The sequence below is a fragment of the Sparus aurata genome, chromosome 2 (assembly GCF_900880675.1).
Source record: "Sparus aurata chromosome 2, fSpaAur1.1, whole genome shotgun sequence".
NCBI lineage: Eukaryota > Metazoa > Chordata > Actinopteri > Spariformes > Sparidae > Sparus > Sparus aurata.
Window position 1 is genome coordinate 6,222,310 of NC_044188.1, and position 20,133 is coordinate 6,242,442.

General features: G+C 40.7%; 1 protein-coding gene across 15 annotated transcripts in view; it reads right to left on the minus strand.

Moving 5' to 3' along the window:
* The window catches only part of tenm4 (teneurin transmembrane protein 4), a 157,060-nt gene that overhangs the window by 74,540 nt on the left and 62,387 nt on the right, over positions 1 to 20,133 (minus strand). For 7 of the 15 annotated variants that reach the window (XM_030396579.1, XM_030396601.1, XM_030396592.1 and 4 more), the window contains 6 exons: positions 13,706 to 13,952; positions 11,761 to 11,835; positions 11,434 to 11,532; positions 10,259 to 10,494; positions 3,103 to 3,267; positions 198 to 412 (listed from right to left, as the gene is read on the minus strand). In XM_030396579.1, coding sequence (XP_030252439.1) covers positions 198 to 412; positions 3,103 to 3,267; positions 10,259 to 10,494; positions 11,434 to 11,532; positions 11,761 to 11,835; positions 13,706 to 13,952 — 1,037 coding nt within the window. The remainder of the gene's footprint in view (positions 1 to 197; positions 413 to 3,102; positions 3,268 to 10,258; positions 10,495 to 11,433; positions 11,533 to 11,760; positions 11,836 to 13,705; positions 13,953 to 20,133) is intronic. The other 8 variants (XM_030396680.1, XM_030396665.1, XM_030396672.1 and 5 more) reach the window with 3 other exon arrangements.

Consider the following 20,133-nt stretch of genomic DNA (forward strand, 5'->3'; position numbering starts at 1 on the left):
ATATTCCGTGGAAGAGGAAGAATGGAAAAAGAATCTGAATCCGTATGTTATGCAGATATTATTGCAAATTGTTTCACAGTCTCAGATTTACAATGAACTACTGTCTCTTTTCATGCAACTAATAAGCACAACGGGATGCAATAAATATAATGTAGTAACAGATGAATGGGTGTCAGTGACAATCAAATGTTTCCCACCTGTGTGTGTGACGGAGGTAGGCCTCTCCTTCCATAGATTCCCACTAAGGCATCTTTGCTCAGGGACACATTAAACTTCAGGTACATGGGATGATCAATGAAGACCTGGGACCTCCAGAAGATACCGGGAGGAATCTGCTGCGCGACCTTGCGCCCCACGTCAATCTCCCCCATATCTATATAGCTGTCATCAGGGAACAAGCTGTCCAATTTGCCTGCATTGCACACAAAGTAAATCGGTCAAAGAGATCACACCATTAATCCAGCATGCGGAGGGCAGAGGGAGTCAGTCTGCTGAAGCATGATAGTCTGACCATATCACAGATATTCAATCACATCGCTGACAGCCGTGGAAAAAAAAATGTTATGGATGACCATTGCCAGCAATTCCAGTCCCAATTCCAGTGGAGGAGAGGGTGCAAAAGTAAGAATCCTTTGATTGAATATCAGTCTGATCCTCAAACAGAATTCTAGTTATATCCTGGGGTGTTTTGTCTTTTGAAATGGCAAATGAAAAAAAAAAATCCTGTTAAAAATGAAGTCATGAAATATGCTTCAATACCTGGGGACTCATCTATAAAGAATATAATGCCAGCAAGAATTAAGGTTCAGTCAGGAGTAGCCATGGCCCAAAAGAGGAAATCAGAATTTTGGGATGACGAGATCACGGGAGTGGTAGAGGACGCTGAAGCCAGGAAACGTGTATTAATTAATGGCCTAAATCGCGGGTTGACAGACAAAGCCAAACGAGCAGTTTGGGAGCATGTTGTTGCTGCAGGGAACGAGGTGGGGCAGAGAGAGAGAACTGTGGCGCATATGCAGCCCGAACTGCAATACCCATACATAACCAGGAGGAAAATCACGTCAAGATTATTTCACATCAAAGTAGGTTTTATAAATAACTACTGATCCTTAAGATCAAACTTGATCGTAAGGGATTTTATCAATGAGGCCCCTGGTAGCTTTTATTATTTTAAAGCACTGATATCAAAAACGGGGGATCAAACTTTGCTCACTTTGTTGTTTAGCTGCTGGCTAAAACATGTCACGTTTGCCGTTTTATTGTGGGCTGTATACATGTCGTAAATCTCGTTCATCAAAGTAAACTGACGGAAATTGATGAAAAACCTGATTTAAAAGGCAGAACAAGAACAGATGGAGGAAAGACCAACTGCTTTAACACTGTGATAAAATACAGTTACAATTAAAGCAAAAGTAATACAGTGAAAATTAGAATTATAGTCGAGAGGGACCTCTAACGCCAGTACCCACTCAGGTACTGGCCCATCCACTGCCAAAAAGGGTCCATATGCTCTATAATACACCTCATATTGGACTCCGTGGAAATGGCAACATCTGTTTGCCCATGTAGATGAGCTAATTTCAGCAGCGATGTCTACTAAAGCAGACGTCCATACAAACTACCTCCAGGACTCGGTGGCAGATTCGGCTTTAGGTTACACGTGGCACAGCAGATGGCCGTCTTCTAAAAAGTCCATCAGTGGCGACGGGTTTTATCGGAGCAGACAGGACACGCTCCCTGTCTCCCAGATCTGGGCTTTACATAATGCTACAACACACAGGCTCATTTTCCACATGTTGGGGTGTGTTTGTATTTATGCAGCACATTAATGGTGTACTCATCAGGCTGTTTAAATAAATCATAAGCCGAGACCAGTGATAATGGGCCTCACGGTTAAATAAATGGTTGTTGTACTGCAAGCTAAACTACGGCATAATGCTTTGATGGAGAGACAAGACTGCAAAAAGGGAGCTACACTGAATTTCAACGCGGTACACATCTGCATCACCTTGATAAAACATTAGATAGCTCATCATTGTTTCTGGTGACAGCACCGCAGAATGAGACTTATTTAGAAAACCATGGCTATTGATTTCCTATCAGCAACGGCTGCCATGCCGGGGTCTAAGCTCAGCTGTAGTCGCGCTTGTTGTTAGCTAAACACACTTTCTGCTGTCTGGTAAATGAAAAAGACAACTCCTGGATTCATCTATATGGTAATGACCCCATCTTCTACCTATTGTAGTCTGCCAGTGGCAAATCACATGGTTAAATCTGGGCCCATTTGTTCGAGAATGGAACAGAGAAAACTTTCCTCGAGTCGAGCAGTTGGTACCGTGGGGTGAGCACATGCTTTCTTTGGCTGCCAGGAAAGGCAGCCCAGACGAGGAGATGAAAGGATCACATCCGTTCTGAAGAGGACAGAGTGGCTAATCCCCCTCCAGCCCCTGGATACTCCGTCCCTTAAGCTGTCCCATTTTCTCCCTCCAGGAACAAATAACACTTTCCCACTTACAACAACTTTCATAGGATTACAATGCAGATCTCGTTGCATACCACGGAGACATGCAAACACAATGTGAAACTGGATGACAAAATAATAACAAACTTGCTTGAGCTCCAAAATGTCATCCGTAAACTTTAAGATTTGAAAAACTTTTTTTTTTTTTTTTTCTTGTGCAGTCTTGTTCTCCGAAACGAGAGTGAATTACAGAGTCCCGCAAATAATCCTGGGAAAAAAATAAGATGCATTTAAGTTGGTTTATTTAAAGCAGCTGCAGCTTTCATTCTGCCGTCGATTCTGGCGGCCCCTGTATGGGCACAACAGATTCCATTGCTCAGTCACAGCAATCTATTTGAGAAAGCTAAAGTTAACAACATTGCCTACTAATGCTCTGATTTCCAACCTGGTAACCACACAGAAATAGCCAATCTTCTCTCTGTTGGTCTCGGGTGCTTAAGCAGGTCATATCGAGGCATCAGAAATGAACTGAGACTGTTTCATAACCTGTTCAAAACATGTAGTAAGTTAAGTATTATTTGGAAAACAAAATTAGGAAGACGTGGATTATATGAGTTTAATCTAAAAGAAAATGCACTTACTGTCATCTTTTCCCTTGCGGTCAGGTATTTCCAAGCCTGTGTTGCCAAGTGGTGGCAAGCTCAGATCAGTAGGAAAAGGTAGGCCACTTGTATTGTCCTCTGACAGCTGGTACATCTGTCTCTGCATGGGCTGCAGGTGCCAGTTTAATCCAAAGAGGTGCATGGCTGAAATAACAAACACAGGGAAGCATCAGAATTGATTCACGTTAAGATCAAATTCATGCTTTTTTTATCAACGCAAAAAGTGATAAATAAATCATACTATAAATTAAATACAAAGTAAACCCCACAGAAATGTTTTTGGGGGGGTAACTATCCAAAGGTGACAGCTGTGAGATGGAGGAACAGGAAGTGAATTCCACAAGGATTAAGAACAATAAGTGGATTAATGGTTAATGGCGTTTTCGCAAAAAGTGCTGAGCAGTGAGATCACAAGATGAATGCTATCCTGACCTCACGGGACAACATCTGTCTCACCGCACCAACAACGGCACGGTCCATCCCCAAGTGCCCTGTCATTTTTTACAACCCCATTCCCCTACCATTCCCCTGCAAAACTAGGGGACAAAAGGAACAAAAAACGCATCAGCAGGGAGACACAATGGGTGTTTTCAATGCGAACACAGCGGATGAAGCATGCTGATATTTTACAAGGTCGACAAAAGAAATGTCCTCTGGAACAATTGCAGCAGAGTGCAGGACAGAGGAGGAGGGGCTGACCATGACAGATCACCAATAAGAGAATGGACAAGACGAGCTTAGCAAGGCAAAAGCCACCTTGGAAGTCAACAGTCAGCAGAAAAGGCCCAGAAACTCGATATAGCTATTTTATTGGTTTGTTGGTTCTTTTAAGCTCCTCAAGTAAATAACCATACAATTCAATTATAAAGAGTGAAATTATCTGACAGTTTTTAGACCGTAGCTGGCCTAAGACCTCTCCGGTTCCTTCAACGCTGTTTTCTTCAAATGTCTTGCCATGTTTTTCTTTTTATAACAGCATGGGCATCTTCATGTCACCAATAAGCCTTTTAGTGACCGTGAAAAAAAACGTTTTTTTAGTAGGACATAAAGATCTAAGAGCTTTACTATGATACTACATAAACACATGCAACACAAATTATAATGACTGACAATTTAGCTGTTGCCAATGCGTCTTTAAATTTACCGAGCTAAATGTTTTCAGTCGACACATGAACAAAAATAAGAGTCGAATGGGAGTACGTGATGTTTTTGTCGAAACAATTTTGTGTTTTAATCCCACAAGGCTAGAGAATGTGGTGATAACATTATAACCGTGCCCTGGGTCTCAGAGTTGTCCATAAACATATTGAACAAAAACCTGATGTAAGCACACCATGTACTACCACCTCACTCAGGACCTACTCCTCACCCAGAAGTCTCATGTCTGCTAATTAAGATATTTTAATCCCTTCAAAGCCAGGCTTAAGTCCATCTAATGTTTAGGCTGTATACTTAAATATGATGGCTAGAGTTGGAACCATACAATCCCATCGAAACAAGACTGAAACTATGTGGATCGGAGCATCGTATTAGCATTGTTTTAGTTAGTGAAATATGCTGCACACAATATAACAGTGAGTTTTCAGTGCACTGAATAAAAATGCTCAGTTGAAACAGGTGCTGCTTCTCAGAGGATGGACAGCAAACTTCAGATGAAAAAAGGACGGGAGCCCACTGATCACAGCCCTTAATTGTAAAAACAGACGGATGTTTCAACGCTACTGTGTCTCCATCCAGGTAAAATCTTAAAAAGTCCTTTATTAATAGTCAAATACCAAACAAAAGACCTTAAGTTGCTCTGTTAAGCAATGGATGTCATATTAAATGTCTCCAGTTCAAAATGATGGCTAATTCCCCAGAGGAAGAGGAGGGTTCAGTTGTCCAGACTCAGCTGTTAACTTCAAAATAACCGAAATGACATGAGAGTGTGTCAACTGGTAGTTAAAACTAAACGAAGGTGTCCGATGAATGGAATACATTGTGTCATTCCCAGAGGAAACTCAATCAAACACAGATGTATTAGAGAACACCCTCCTGCCTGATTCCTGCAGACAGAGCTCTGTGAGTAGCCAGTCCAAGATTAAGAGTCTTTCTTTAGTAAAACTGGATGTGTCCCGCACGTTCAAAGAATACCTGATATTTTCATGATGCACATTAAACAAAGGTTTGTTTGAGCACGTTTACCGAAATATTAAGAGGAACTGGATGGACAAGAAAATGACAGGTTGTGTATTTTTTAAGGGAAAAACACAATTCAATATTCCTTAAGATGGTGAAAGTTCAACTACAACACCAACACGTGTTCTGTGACTGTCCGGTGCCTGTGGAAGTGACTGTGTCAGCGGAGGACAATCAGTGAAGGGACAGATGCTTTTGTTTGTCATTATCCAGAAAGACATTCCTTTTGATTTGTAGCTCTACGCTGAGTGGCGAAATGGAAGAGGAGTCAGTGCATGTTGCTGGCAGAGCTATCGCAAAGTCACCAAGCAGGGTGTCATTCCAAGAGTCTTAGTAATCACGTCTTTGTGAGCCCCGTTCTTTATCCCATCCGTCCCTGAGGCTTTTAATGGAAAATGGTTGAAGAGGCCTCCCATCCATAAAGATTTACTTGAACGCCTTCTTGGTATCTATGATATGCAGAGCATTGGATCAGAGCCAGCAAAGTCTCCTGATTTTGTTTTTCTCGCTGTTCAAACTTTGCAAACGCAGCGCAGTGACACTCAGAAGGCTGCTGCATTGGCTGCAAAATGAAGACTGGCAGGTTGTAGGAATAACAAGGTAGTTCTAATGAGATGGCTACAGGCAGAGACAAGCTGTGTGTGTGTTCCAGCGATGCCACTGACCTGTCAAGAGAACTGAACTTCGTAGCTTCGCCATTTTTTTTCCTGAGCACATGTTGTGCCCTCCTTTCGCTTATCTCTTGGCAGGAAGTTGGGTCACGCCATGTGCCAATTAGGAAATAGAGGTACTGTAGTACTGTACTGTAGAGCAGACTTCTCAGCCAATCTGAGGAAGTCCACGCTTATTGCTGTGGGTCATCTGCCAGCATTCTCGGCTCCTATCCTCTGATCTGAAGAGCACTTTCCAACTAGTGCACACTTCAAGGGAAGCCATGATGAGTAGAATCCTTTTTTTTTTTCTCAACTTACTGGTCAAAGTCATCAAATACTGTGAACATCTAAAAAAAAGGCAAACTATACTGAGGTGTTAAAAAAAACAGCATTGAAAAAGTATCCTATATGGCTGGATTGAAAAGTGTTTCAACCATATGGTAAATTTGTATCAGTGTATTGTAATTATTAATATTCAAATTGAATATGAAAATTGCGATTGAGGTTTAGAAACAAGGCAGCCGTCAGTTGCACTACTCTCACTGAACTACATACATTTTTGCAATATCCATGTTGGTAAAGAACTGATTATATAATCTGTACATTTCCATTTAGAGATAATTAACCAGTTTTTAGTTTAGAGACGTATCGCCACTCCCACGCTGCCTCTCTCTGAAAACTAAAGAACTAAAAACTATTACAACATAATGTAGAACTGATTGAAGTAGACTCTTTGTTTTTGCTTTTGTTCGGTTAATGCTTCAGCATAACATTTTCAGTCTATCAGCGAAGAAGCTTTTCATACTTTTCATCATGGTGTCTGGAATTCGGGTGGTCAGAGAGTTTTTTTTCTGGCCACCCTGAAGTGAGGGATGGCTGATTTTATTTACCATTTTCTTAATTTATTTTGTATTAATATTATCATCATTATTATTACACAGAAAAAAAAAAAATTCTGTATAGCTTCAGTGTTGTGTTCAGTGTAGCTCAATGATGAATGAGACATAGCATCCTCCGTAATTACTCCATTGTGTTTCAACCCCATCACCATGCCTTTAATTATTGCAGAAATGATCAGCTCTGTATTGCAGCCAATCCCGATCCATATTTCATGTCCGACCATGAAAATACATACAATATTGTGCTGGCACATCAGTAGAATATACAGCTGCTCTGACAGAAATATTAGCATGTTTTTCTTCACCATTAACTCTTTGTACTTGAAGGATTGTTGGTCTTCAGATATCTTCTTATGATTACAAATTAGCCAAATGAGCACCTTTTTCATTTTGAGTAGAACTACAAATATCACCTTGGCATAATGGAAAGCCAAAATTAACCAAAGCAGTCATTTTCTGAAGACGAACAGGTAGAGGTAGAATCTGTGTTGCAGAGTTGGATGATGATGATGCAGTGAGAAATGTTCTGGGGCCCAACCTCTTTGTCCTTGGCTAGCTACCCAGCGTGAATGGAAGTGAACACAGGAGGATACTGATGTCCTTAAAACGAGGAACATATTACAAATGTGCTAATGAGCAAGCAACCACAGAGAAAATAGTGCCGTCTCTGACCCCCGACCTTTTTACACTTCAAAATGTCCCGATTTACAAAGCTGTGACAAAATAAAACTGTGCTATAAGTCAAAACATCTGTCACGAGGCATAATTGGGTTCATTAGGCATCTCACCCAGAGTTCCCAATTACAGGCCTCAACAATTAATTGCACTTGAAATTAAATGTATTTTCTCATCAGCCTTTAATTAAACATGGCCCTCGTTCTTGATTGGAAATTCCGATCTTAGGGTGAGGTTTGGTCTCCAACATGTTTACTTGTGGTGCATCGGGAGATGGTATGAGTTTTGCAGGGAATAATTACACAGTCTGATTAAGCACTATCAGGGCGGTGGGGCTCTCTGGCTTATGGCCAAGTCACAAGCAGTAAACTGTAGACACATATTGTATCTCTACTCCTAAAGCCAACCCGTTCTGCTGACGCATACAACAAGCCAAACCAGTACTTGCTAACACCCGCTGCCATTGATTTCAAATTGCTGGGACACATGGATAATCACCATGAGCAGCAACCAGCTGATTCTTTTTTTTTTTATATATAAATCCAGCGCTGTTCTGAATTTCAAATTAAACAATTCAAATGGCTCTGGTGACGAATAATGAATGATCAGATTTTAGTTCGTCTGGCCGCAAGGAGAAGCAGAAACGATAGCTTTCCTGATTGTTACGGCATAATACATATCTATAACAAATGTCCTCAATGAAGAATCCATTTATCTCACTGATGAAGGCCATGCGGAAGGATCTGGCTGTTTTTTTTTCACTGACTTCATGCATATGAACTACGGCGTTCTCCTCATCCCTCTATTTGAAAAACTATTCCTTTTTCTGTGCCAGACTGAATTCAACAGTGTAACCATTTATATGTTAAACAGGTATTCACAGCCAATCAGATGTATTTTATATGGTAAAATAGATTAAATAGAAGTGTATATCAACTCCTTATTTGAATTCGTAACAATGGAGAACCTTCATTACTTGAATGAAAAAGGGTACTGCCGGCTTTTTCAAAACATTCTGGGACTGTCTGCCAATCAAGGCCACAATGATGTTCAACAATATCCAAATCCACACCTCCAATATACCTGTTTGACATTACATTTTGAGAGGCTTTACCTGTCGTCTCCCCCACTCAATGCAACCTTCTCACTCAGTATAATTTATAATATCCTTCCTCTCTGCTATAGCACTAAGTCAGTCAACGTGTGGTTTACTTACCCCACCCATTTCCCACAAACCACTTGATGTGTTCTTAAAGTTTGCATGAAAACAGCTAGTGGGAAGCTCTTTACACCGCCAAATGTATGTTTCCAATAAAACAGGCAGTTTGGGAGGGACTTGTGCAGAGTGTTCATCCATGGCAGCATGAGACTGTTATATAAACTCAGAGAGCATTCATTGGACTCAAAATTAGTATGAGCCCCAGAGTGCGGCATGAGTCATCAACATTTCTTTATAAATCAGTTTCCAGGAAATTACCAAACTCTAAAATACTGTGCCCTTAAGAATACCCACAAGACAACTTCCTTGCCATTGTTGGTTCTGATACTTGCGTTTGGATTAGATGAGATATAAAGCAAGACGTATGTGATACATCTATTGTATATTGACTTCAAGGGAACTTTAAATGCCCCAAACCCTTCCACTTGAAGAAACCAACCTCACATTTGCAGCAGACCTTTGATCTACCCACAATCCTTTTGCATTCCTTATCTTCTCAACCGCACAGTTACCGCGGATGCTCCTGCTATTTTTAGTTGCAGTGAACCTATGAACTGCCCCGTGGCCTTATTTGTTTTAAAGATTTTTTTTATTCTCTTTAAAGCAAATGTGCGCTTTTGCTATGCTATCTTTGATAGAGTTAACCGTAGTGATTTAACTTCAAGCCAGCAATGATGTTGGGAACACTTAAATTAAATTTGGAAGAATCTCTGCCAATCATAAAGACTTGAGTTTTACATCACTGGCAGACCGACAGCTTGGAATAAACATGAGATGAGTAGCTACTATTGACAGTGATAGCCTGCAAGGCTGAAAAAAACAGATGAAAAATCAACATAAAATCCAAGTAAGAACACTATATGTGGTCGCTGAGAAATATGGAGAGAAAATATCACAGCAATTTATTGCAGAATCCACTTACCTTCCCTTAAACAAGACTGTTTACACAATATTTCACGTCAATAGTGAAAATCTTGTAGATGCATTTTAAATGACTGCATTATCAGATATGAATATGATTACTTGCGGGGTTGACAGCATACAAAAAGACCAGAACTGATTTAATGGCTTAACTCAGTCATCGCAGCTGGTAGTCCTTACCCGGCTGGCACCTGGGTATGCTGGTCAGGGGATCTTAAATTGAATAAGATGAATATTCTTAATGTGCAGTCTTCTTTTGTCTGATGGCTGATGCCTTTTTAATTCATTCCCTACCTGACCTATTCATAAGAGCAAGAAACTGGAGTGCCAATCTCTGCAGATTCAGTCAACCCAATCCATGAATGATAATGTTATTTCGGACGAAATGCGTGGGTGAGGAGTCAATCTGTGAGTCCCTATATAACTACGCTCATATAAGAGTGAACATTGGACTGTATTAAAACGGGTGATGGAGGGAACACAATAGAGCACGGATTCATCCAGTGTCTGCAGTTAAGTGGGGGGTGGAGCTGGGGGCGGATAGGTATAGGCACCCAACCTGGTGTATGGAAGCATGAGAGGTGACTCACCAATGAAGTAGGCCAACAGGAAGAGGAGTGTTACTGAGATGAGGATGGCACTGAGAGCAGCACATTTCCAGTTGCAGTGCTTGTATGGTTTCTTCAGGCTGAAGGCAGGTCGGGAGAAAGTGTTGCGAGGCAGAGGGCGTGGGGGAGGGGAGTACACCGTGCTGGAGGTCAAAGGGTATCCTGGTGATGTCGTGCAATACATTGGTGATGTTCCACCTGGTTTGAACAGGAAGTGCCTGGAGAAAAACACATTGTCTTGTTGGTCTTAGCAGAATCATTTCTTTTTCAGGGATGTCTATCATCATCATCATACTTCAGGTTACTGTCTATCCAAGTGCAGTCGCTTCCACTGGTAAGTAATTCTGTTTCCAAGCGCATTCAATACTGTTACCATAGTCACGCTTCTGCTGGATTAGTCAGAACACTAAAGCATACTGGGTTGTGCTCAGTCGAAGCTGTGAATCAATATTAAATCTAATTTACAGGGCTAGTGACCGCAGCTGGCTCATGTTTACGTATTCATGCCGGCATGGTGAAGAGTAATTCCCAGTAACTATGTGTCAAGGCTGTCCAGGCGAGACATATAGTATTTAATGTCGTAGCACAGAGTTGGACCGATGTATTTGCCCTTGAAGAACATAGCTGGCTATCTCAGAAAACATGTGTAGAGCTGCATGTCCAAGTGCCGTATGAGCATCCCCATCAGAGAGTCAGTGGCAGCGGAACTGTTGTCAAGGCCGTTTTACTGACAAGTTTACAAGAAGCTTGCGAGCGACAGTGACATGAACGTGATTGAATGCCACATTACAATGTATGATGTGGAACGTCACTGAGACCATACTTTATTTATAACTATCAGAACAAATCTCTGACATCCCCTATTCTACTAATAGGAGACACCATGGGCGACTGTGTTTCATAAAGCGGTCATGCTTAACATTAATCAAAGGCAATACAACCCAACAATGTGACTTAATGCAAATTGTTAGTTGTATTAAACAGGGAAGGGACAGATACAGCAAAGACTCGAGCACTGCAGGAGACACACACTGATGATTGACAGCATTTCAAAACAGAGGATGCTTGATGGAAAAATAGCACAGGCATCACTATTGTTTTCATGGCAAAGCAGATTCTGACAGTAGTGTGAGCCAGATAGCAAACATGCAACATACCCGTCGCTGTACGAGGCATCATGGCGTGCTGATGCCAGAATGTCCATCTCAATGAGGTTGTCCTGTAAAGTCTCTAGGAATGTCTGCTTTGCTATGTTTCTACACACAGGTGGAAAGATGGATATGAAGCTAGTGTGAGATGTACGTGCAAGAAACACAGAAATGCCAATACAGTATGCGATCACCAAGCAACATCAACAACAAATGGGAGATCGAGACAGACGACGTGGGACAAAGAAACCAAGGCCCTTATGGAAACTACTTCTACAAAGGTGTGAGACAAATAACATCTATCTCTCTCGTTCCCCTTGCTTGGGCACTGCATACCTGGTTTTGTACGAGCCCTGCCCTTCTCTGCAAGCGTCTTGCTCCTCTCTGATATACATTAGAGTATTCTGGCTCCTTTATGGTTGTGGTTGGGAGAGAACAATGCATCACTTACAAGTAAAAACCTTAAGGTTTCTAACACTTAATTAAGACAAAACACTTCTTATAACCATCTTTATTTCACTGTGAATTACAAATGAGCTTGTCATTAAAGTGTCATAGTTTTCAAGCTGGACAGTTGCCTCACGTACAGTTGTTTTTTATGCAATGGTTGCAGCACTCCAAAAAAAAAAAAAAAAAAAAAAAAAAATGCAAACACATTTCTAGTTAATACTCAAAGTCTACAAGCACATGTCTAATTTCTCCAATAACACTCCCCCCAATGAGAGCTTGGTTCCGTAAGAAAATACTGCAGCAATGCAATGGAGAAATGAATTGTCCACATGCAATGGGCAGGCTGAACACATTCGGTGGTACAAGAGAAAAGCCTTGTTTTGATCCCTCATCTGTTCACAGTCTCTCAAGTGTGTGTTCTGGGAAAGAATGCAACTGTTAATGAAGGGACAGAGTTGTTTGGCAGAAACTCTAAAGAAAATGGTGGGTCGGCAGGACAGGGCCAACCAGCTCCTGGCATCTCTCCAGTCATAAAGCAGGATACGACCTAGCAGTGCAGAATTTATAAGGGTCATTAAATTTTAAAAAAGTGCAGAGAGACGGCTGTTGTAAAACTATTAACTAAGCAAAGGTGTCACTTAATATTTTTGTGTCTGTGTGGATGTTACTAATGGTTTCAATTTCATTATTGGAACTTTAGTAGTCGATTTTCTTTCAAGGCACTTGGTCATAAAGATTACATATGTGGTTTTGAGCAGAACTCTTGCCTGTTGCAGAGCCATTCTCAGCCACACCATCTGTTTTCTCCTCCACAGGGAATACCTGTGCAGGATTAACTTTGGAGCTGGATGACGTGTAATCATTCATTACAGCACTAACTGTCCTTCTACCTGCCAAATTTGATGCTCATTTTCCTGTTGACTGAACCGTCTCACAGAGACTGAAGGAAGAGACAGTAATTCTGTTCATGGCCGGTTGTGTAGCCATGCCAGATTAACTATTAGCGATTCTCCTGTCGCCAACAGTTTCATTTATGGAAACCTGTTTATTATATACACTACTGACAATAGTGTGGCTTTTAATGTCTAGAGTGTAGATTGCAAAAACGTCAGATTTGAGATAAATCATTTTCTATCTTTAATAATTTCCTTAGAAATAAAGGCTACACACTGGCTTTTTATTTCAGTGCCTGCTGCCTGGCCACACTGAGAAGGTAGGTATTTTTGTGGAGTTTATCAACTGCTAGTAGAGTACAATGTGATCATTACGAGGGTTGAAATAATTTGCCTTGCTATTCTTGATTTCACAGTGCCTTGCAATAAAACCAGCCAAAGGAAAACCAACACATATTCCCTTTGTTACAATAACACTTGACAGATCTACTTCACACAAGGGCCTCCTATTGAGAAATGTGCTGGAGAACTGAACACTGATTAATATGAAATAAATAAAACTCAGGGCTGAAGTCGAGGAGCAATGAAGCCTGCTCACGGGAGCCCGAATGTAATTTTGCAAGAACTGCTTCATATCCAACCCGATTATAATTACTCTGCTGTTTAAACTCAATAACTTCCACTGTTAGGATTGCTAACATCAGACGAAGACCCAAAAGCAGGACTTTTCTCTTGTTTGCCACAAAATCATGTTCATCACAAACGTAGGCCTCTGCCCCGAGCAGGATAGCTTCCATTTTTATTGCTTTGCTCCTTGTTAGCACTGTGGTAATTTAATATGGAGCAGACAGCATGAAAACCTGTGTTCAATAGCATCAGCTCAAGCTCACTCTCACAGATGCCAACATCTCTATACATTGTAGATTTTGACACAGTACCTTGTTTCCAAGGGGATGTTGCTGTTTAGCAGCCAGTTGTCCTGCACGCTGCCAGAGTCTTGGCCACTGGCTGGACCCTCAGGGGGAACAGAGCTGTCTGTGGGCGCGGGACTCGGGTTGCTCCGCGGTGTGTAGTTGCCTCTGTTCAAGGAGTTAATGGAGGCTGCATGGTGATGATTGGGCGAGTGGGAGTGGGAGAGCGGTAGAGGAGGCGTCCGCAGCCGAGAGTGGTTTTGAAAGGCTCCGTCTGAAAAACAAAAGAGGAAGGAAATAAGACACGTTACAGAAGAACACAAGTAAAAATAAATATAGTTCTACTAATGTATTGTTGCTTTGAGGCACTTGAATCCTGGTTACCTTCGTAAGAACAATCAAAGATGCCCATTCACAGTCTGTTCGCCAACACAGAGTTTTGAAACTACAGCGGATCCATTGAGGATGCATGTTACAAAAGATTTGTGAAAGCGCGTTGGCACGTGTGTGCCAGCAGTGTAAAAAGAGCCTCAAGGTGTCACTTTAACTCCCTGAGCCTCAAAATTTGGATGATTTACGGATGAATAGCCATCGCTTCCCCAGCAGCTCATAAATTAACACCTAAGCTTAATAAGATTAATTTCACTGAAGAGCTACAAAGCCGTTACGTGAATCGCTCTTTAAAAAGTCCCACTTCTACTCATTATTTCTCCCAACTGGTCTCCATCAGAGTGTGCTCTCTGCCTCCCGTAGAGACCAGAGACTGTTTACTTAGACCAGACACCAGCTCCGGTGTTAACAGACGAGCTGGCCTCTTCTTGTAACTCCCCAATTCTTCAGGCTTTTTTTTTATATTTATTCAGCCAGGGAAAGTTGTTTGAGTATGTGCAGCCTTCACGGTTTCACTCTGTCTGCAAAATCTTAAATACTGCCACGGGAGCACATATGAGATTTTAAACAGAAACCTTAAACAGAAAATTGTTTTGCTAACCATTCCATTATCAGATCTGCAGTGGTCAGCCTGATTAGAAGCGACTGCACTGGTCACAAACTGTTCCAGAGACTTTTAGCAGCCAAAACTTGTGTCTTAAGGTCTTTAACCAACTCTGTGGTCACTCTACATCATTTGAAATGATAAGATATGAGGTGAAGAACAACCGATTTCATCCAGTGGTCATACTGTATATGCTCTGCACCTCAAAAGATAGAGGACCAGTGTCCTTGTGCACCCTGCACCCATTTATTTCCACATCTGCTGAGCCATTCATCAATCAATGAACTCCTGGCTTTCCACAGAGGGAAAGAGTGGCTTTTCTTTATAGCATCGAGCCTCCTTTATTTCACAGATATCCACAGCACTAAATTGCCAATTTACTGCACAGAGAGAGAAATATAGACAAACAGAAGGCTTATTTCGTATAATCAACTCCTTCATTAAAGCCACACATGCACGCACAAGTCATTTCACATTTTTTGAGGGGTCACGAACAAGACGCCACCATGTCAACATGTGTCAGTCAAGGCAGATTGATAAGCAAACTGTTGAGGTGCACAACTAGTTGTGCTGTGCACAAAGTAGCGTTAAGCTCCGGCGCTTGAGGCATTTCAGGAAAGTGGAAAGAGAGCCTATTGTGTTCACAGGTGATGTGCTAACGAACGACTCAGCAGGGAAAAACAGGACAAGAATGTAGTGTGCTGCATTTAATCCTCGAGCAGCTGCGAAAGTTGCTGCAAGGCTTTCAATACACATTTGCTTTAAAGGATTCTACACACGTATAGTGTTTCCCAAAACTTCTGCATTTCTAGATTTCTTTTTACTTTTTGCACATTTAATGAAACATTTAACACTGAGTTTCACCTTCAGACTTGAATTTTAAAGCTGGCTCGCTGCCACAGTTCACATATTTTAAAGGATGAACCACTGACAGACACCCTTTTACGTCTTTTTCATTTTGGAGAGAGTGCTGTCTCATGCATTATGTCATGTGTCTATTGCACTGACAGATGGCTCCATACTGTGCACTCTTTTGCACAATGCTGCCCTCGTAATTAGCCGAGCCACTGAGAGAGAGACGCACCACGGTCCTGATGAACAGGACTGGTGTGAGGTAGAACCACACAGTTGTTGATGACCTCCCTCCTGCTCAGTAATGTACCTGATCCCCAAAGCCATTAATAAGGTTATGCTAATTCGATACAGGGACAGCACACACAGACATACGCGGTGCAATAGATCACAAGGACAAATGCGTCACCGCGCTGGAATGCATTTACTGCTTGGTAAACAAATACTTTACTTCCTATGACGATCAAGCAAACAGTTTACAAGCACTGTAAATCATTTTTTGAACACTTGGTAACTCATCTGAGGATCCTTCTTGCAATACATTTTAAGAGTCATGATACAGCTTCAAAAATTATCCCAGAAATGAATCAATATATCATTACATACCACAAGCATCACGAAAGTACACCACTGAATCCAGAAAGTTGGGACGCTGTGTACAAATGATAACAGAATCTAATCATTTTGCAAACAAACAGTGTTTGCCAACAACGTTTTACAAAATGTTCCTCAGCCCAAGTGGCAATATCTTTAATACAGTACGATCATGTGATTCATAATGTGGTGAACCTCGGACCATCCTTGCTAAGACTACGCCTTTCCAAAAATCAATGAAGTTGATGACGTACAACATTGAATATATTATATTTATTGTACCTTCAGTTGAGTATATTGTCAACAGGAATCAGCAGATTATCACATTCTGTTTTATTTATGTTTATAAAGAATCAGAAGGTTTTGCCAAACACTACAATATTAAAGTTATTCATTAAGATATTCATATCAATTCACTTTTAAATTTCCTTTGAGCATTTATCAAAAGATTTGCAATCATTTGAAATTAAATGTGGTTATTAAACTGGATGTATCAATAAATTAAAAAAGTTGTGTGAAAAGTAAATAAATAAAAAAAAAAAACAATAATTATAAATATTAGATTAAAGTCTAATCCACATTTTAAATAAAATGTCCCAGTATACCAGTATAAAGTCAAGTTTTAATACTTGTTCGAACTCAAAAAGTCTTATTTTCATGAGCTGTATTCATATTTAGAATAAAAAACCCAGTCACATTGTATAATTTGTCAGTTACCATGCAATATAATCATGTATTTAAATGTAGTGCCCCCCACAGGCTTTACAATCTGCAGAGAAGTATTTCTAAACTCGCCTACTTCACTTGCCTACTTATTTGCATATAAGCCAGCTGCACTTTAATGCATTGTGGAGCATGTTCGACCGAAAGAGAACTAGATAAGCACTCCAACATGATTAAAATTCACTGCTTGACTATATGCATGTTTGCCCTCATCCAACCAGCAAATCTTCAACAGCCAGGTAAACGCTCACTGTTATTTTTGTAGGAATGAACAGATAGCCGAGAATCAAGACAGTTTGTGAGACAAAGCAGAGGGCAACACGACCCCCACAGATGTGCTGAATCAGCAACAATTATTCACTACTATCCAAAGGACAGAAAAAAAATTAATGGTTTTCTGTTGACCGGCTTTGCACAACGAAACTGGCGAGAAAAGGAGATTCATTTGTTATCAGAGGGACAGAGGAGGGAGACTTTGCTACAATAGCCAAAGTTTCACATGGCATTCAAAACAGAAGCCTAAAGATAACCATTCAGTCTGGGAATGTGCCTTTTTTCCATTTTTCTTCCTAACAGATGTAGGCACCGGTTAAGGCCTCCTGATGCTATTCTAGACAAGTAATTAAGGCAAATCCACTTCATTAGCTAGGACCTCACCCCCCACCCTGAGAGATAACAGGAATGTCTGTCTAATGGTAAGTTGCTATAATTGCTAGGAGGCAACTGGCCAGATTGTGAGGTGTCAAATGGCAAAACTATAAAATTAAAACTGGTAAAAACTTCCCAGAGTTTTAATGAAACAAAGAAAGGGTATTTTTTAACACCTTAACGTGTTTAAACAGATAACGGCTTAAGGAACAAATGATTACTTTGTGGCTGAGGATCTATAATCTGGGATTTTAAGAAGCGTCAACATTGTGAGAGTTTTGAGGCTGTTGGATATTAACTTATGCACTGCTGAACCCAGGCTTCTTCAATGACAAATAATCAGGCACATGTATCTCATGATTGTGAATCACTGGGCATGTGTTGATACTGATCCTGAACCAAAAACCCTAACCCTGAAGTCTAAATACATTTCTTTTATCAAAATAACACATTTAGACATACTGTAAGTGCTCTCTGGGTGATTTTTATTTATATTAAGTTGATGATGTTGGTGAATGTATTATTAAATTATATATTATCATATGTAGACTGCTGTATGGATTATTGGGAAGTGCATTGAGCTTTATGTTAAGATGATACAAATCATCAAATCTCATGAAATGAATAATTCAAACTGTCATAAATATGATAATATGTTCATCTGAGGTATTGCTTAGCTTACATACTTTGCTTACTTGTACAGGGGTGTAGTACTCTACTTGGCCAAAAGCTCTGTTGTTGTAACTACATCTATTTCAAATAAAATGCAGCAGCCGTAAAAGTTAAAGCAGATAAAGCTTTTGTAGGGTAACTTTTCTTGATTCAGTTTCTGTTCTAGTCAAACCCAACTAGCTGCGTTACACTATAGAAAACTATGTATTCTGCACAAGACTTACACAGAAAACTTTTATTAGTGGGTCAGGAAAAGAAAAATCCTGTTTCTTGGACTACAAAGCAGCTCACCACATATCGGTACTGATGCCACTCCACAACTGAGAGGTACTCCTGCAAATCCCATCCTCCACATCGGCTGGTGCATGTCCTGCCTGACAATCATCAGCAACAGTAGTCATGGAAACAATTCAATACAGCACATTAGAGCTGCAAATCTATATGTTAAAGACAAGACTTTATGTCACTAAACACGTAATGTATATTCAGACGATATAAAGGTATCCTAAGTAGGAAGCATTTGCGTTGTAAGAAGCGATCAATGCAAGCTATTTTAAATCATCTGTATGCAGCGGTTAACTATTTTTCTTTAATATACCTATTTATAACCGGCAGTAACAGTACATTTACACTCTTGAATGCATTTTCACCAATCTACGTCAAATTAAATCTGTCAATAAAATCACAGAAACGTATGAAGTTTGGTATTCAAAAAACTTTTAAAAACAGCTACAGTCGCTGATATCTGCAGTTGGAAAACATTTCGAAGGCATCATTTTGGAGCTTGTCACATTTGGAGGAACACTGGGTTCCCACTTTTTATCACTCCTTGCCGTGTCCAGGGAGAGCGGCTATTTCTGAATAAGGGCAGTGGATAAAATCCCCAGCACTAATGGTCACACCTGATGAAATAAAGTGATATGACATGCCCCGGACACCCAATCAACGCGCTGAGGTGTGAGCCATTCGATACAGAATTAATCAAAAGCTATCCAGTGCCCAGATAAATCATTAAATCTTGCTTACTGCAACAGCCCCTATGGCTAATCACAGGAGCAGAATTTCCAGTTGAGTAGCATTTGTCTATAAAAATACAAATAGAATTTATCATGAAGGCAGTGAAGCTGCACTCTCTCACGGCTCCCTGAAGCTGGTTCTCTCTGCTGGCCCTGCTGTTTCCTACACCATTAGAAAAGTCTGAAGGGAAGAGCCATGCGGGAATACTAGCTGTCTTTCCTGAACTCATTTGAGAGGTAACAGGTACCACAAACAACACATGGTGGGTCTAACGCTCAGCTCTTCACTGGCTCTCTCTATGGGAATAAGGGGAAAAAGACCTTCTGATTCGGAACATAAGCTCACCTTCATTACTAACTGGAGGAGAAAAATCCTGCTGTTGTGTAAGTATATCACATGCTGCCACCAGCTTTCACTGTGGAAACTAAATGAGTTTTTTTAACAAGAAAAAACAAGTTCCACACAGTGTATTTTGTGACATTCTGTTCTGTATTCCTTATAGAGCACATTCACATGATTGTTTAGAATAACTCGAGGGAAGAAGAGCCATGTGTCAAGTACTAGCTTACATACAATTTAATTTTCTTTTTTCGAGAAGCGTGTAAATCTCATTCATGGACTGAAAATGTACTGAAAACTAGCCATTAGTCCGACCGGCAGTCCGATGTCACTGTGTGGTAGAGTTCGATTATCAAACATGCTACACAGTACATAACATAAGTCCAGCAGAAATGTCAGACAGGTCGGATCACAACATCCCAACAGGAATAAATAAGTTTGCCAAATTCTCATATCCCCACAACACACATCAACTGCCGGTTGTCTCACCAAAGTGACTGTTGTTGTTAATGCGACGTCACAGTGATTCAGTCTACGTGGAGCCCCATTAGCTTCCACGAAGTGTTTGCTAGCTCTCTTGCGGTCCATAGAAAAACAACAATGTAAGATCAGGCAG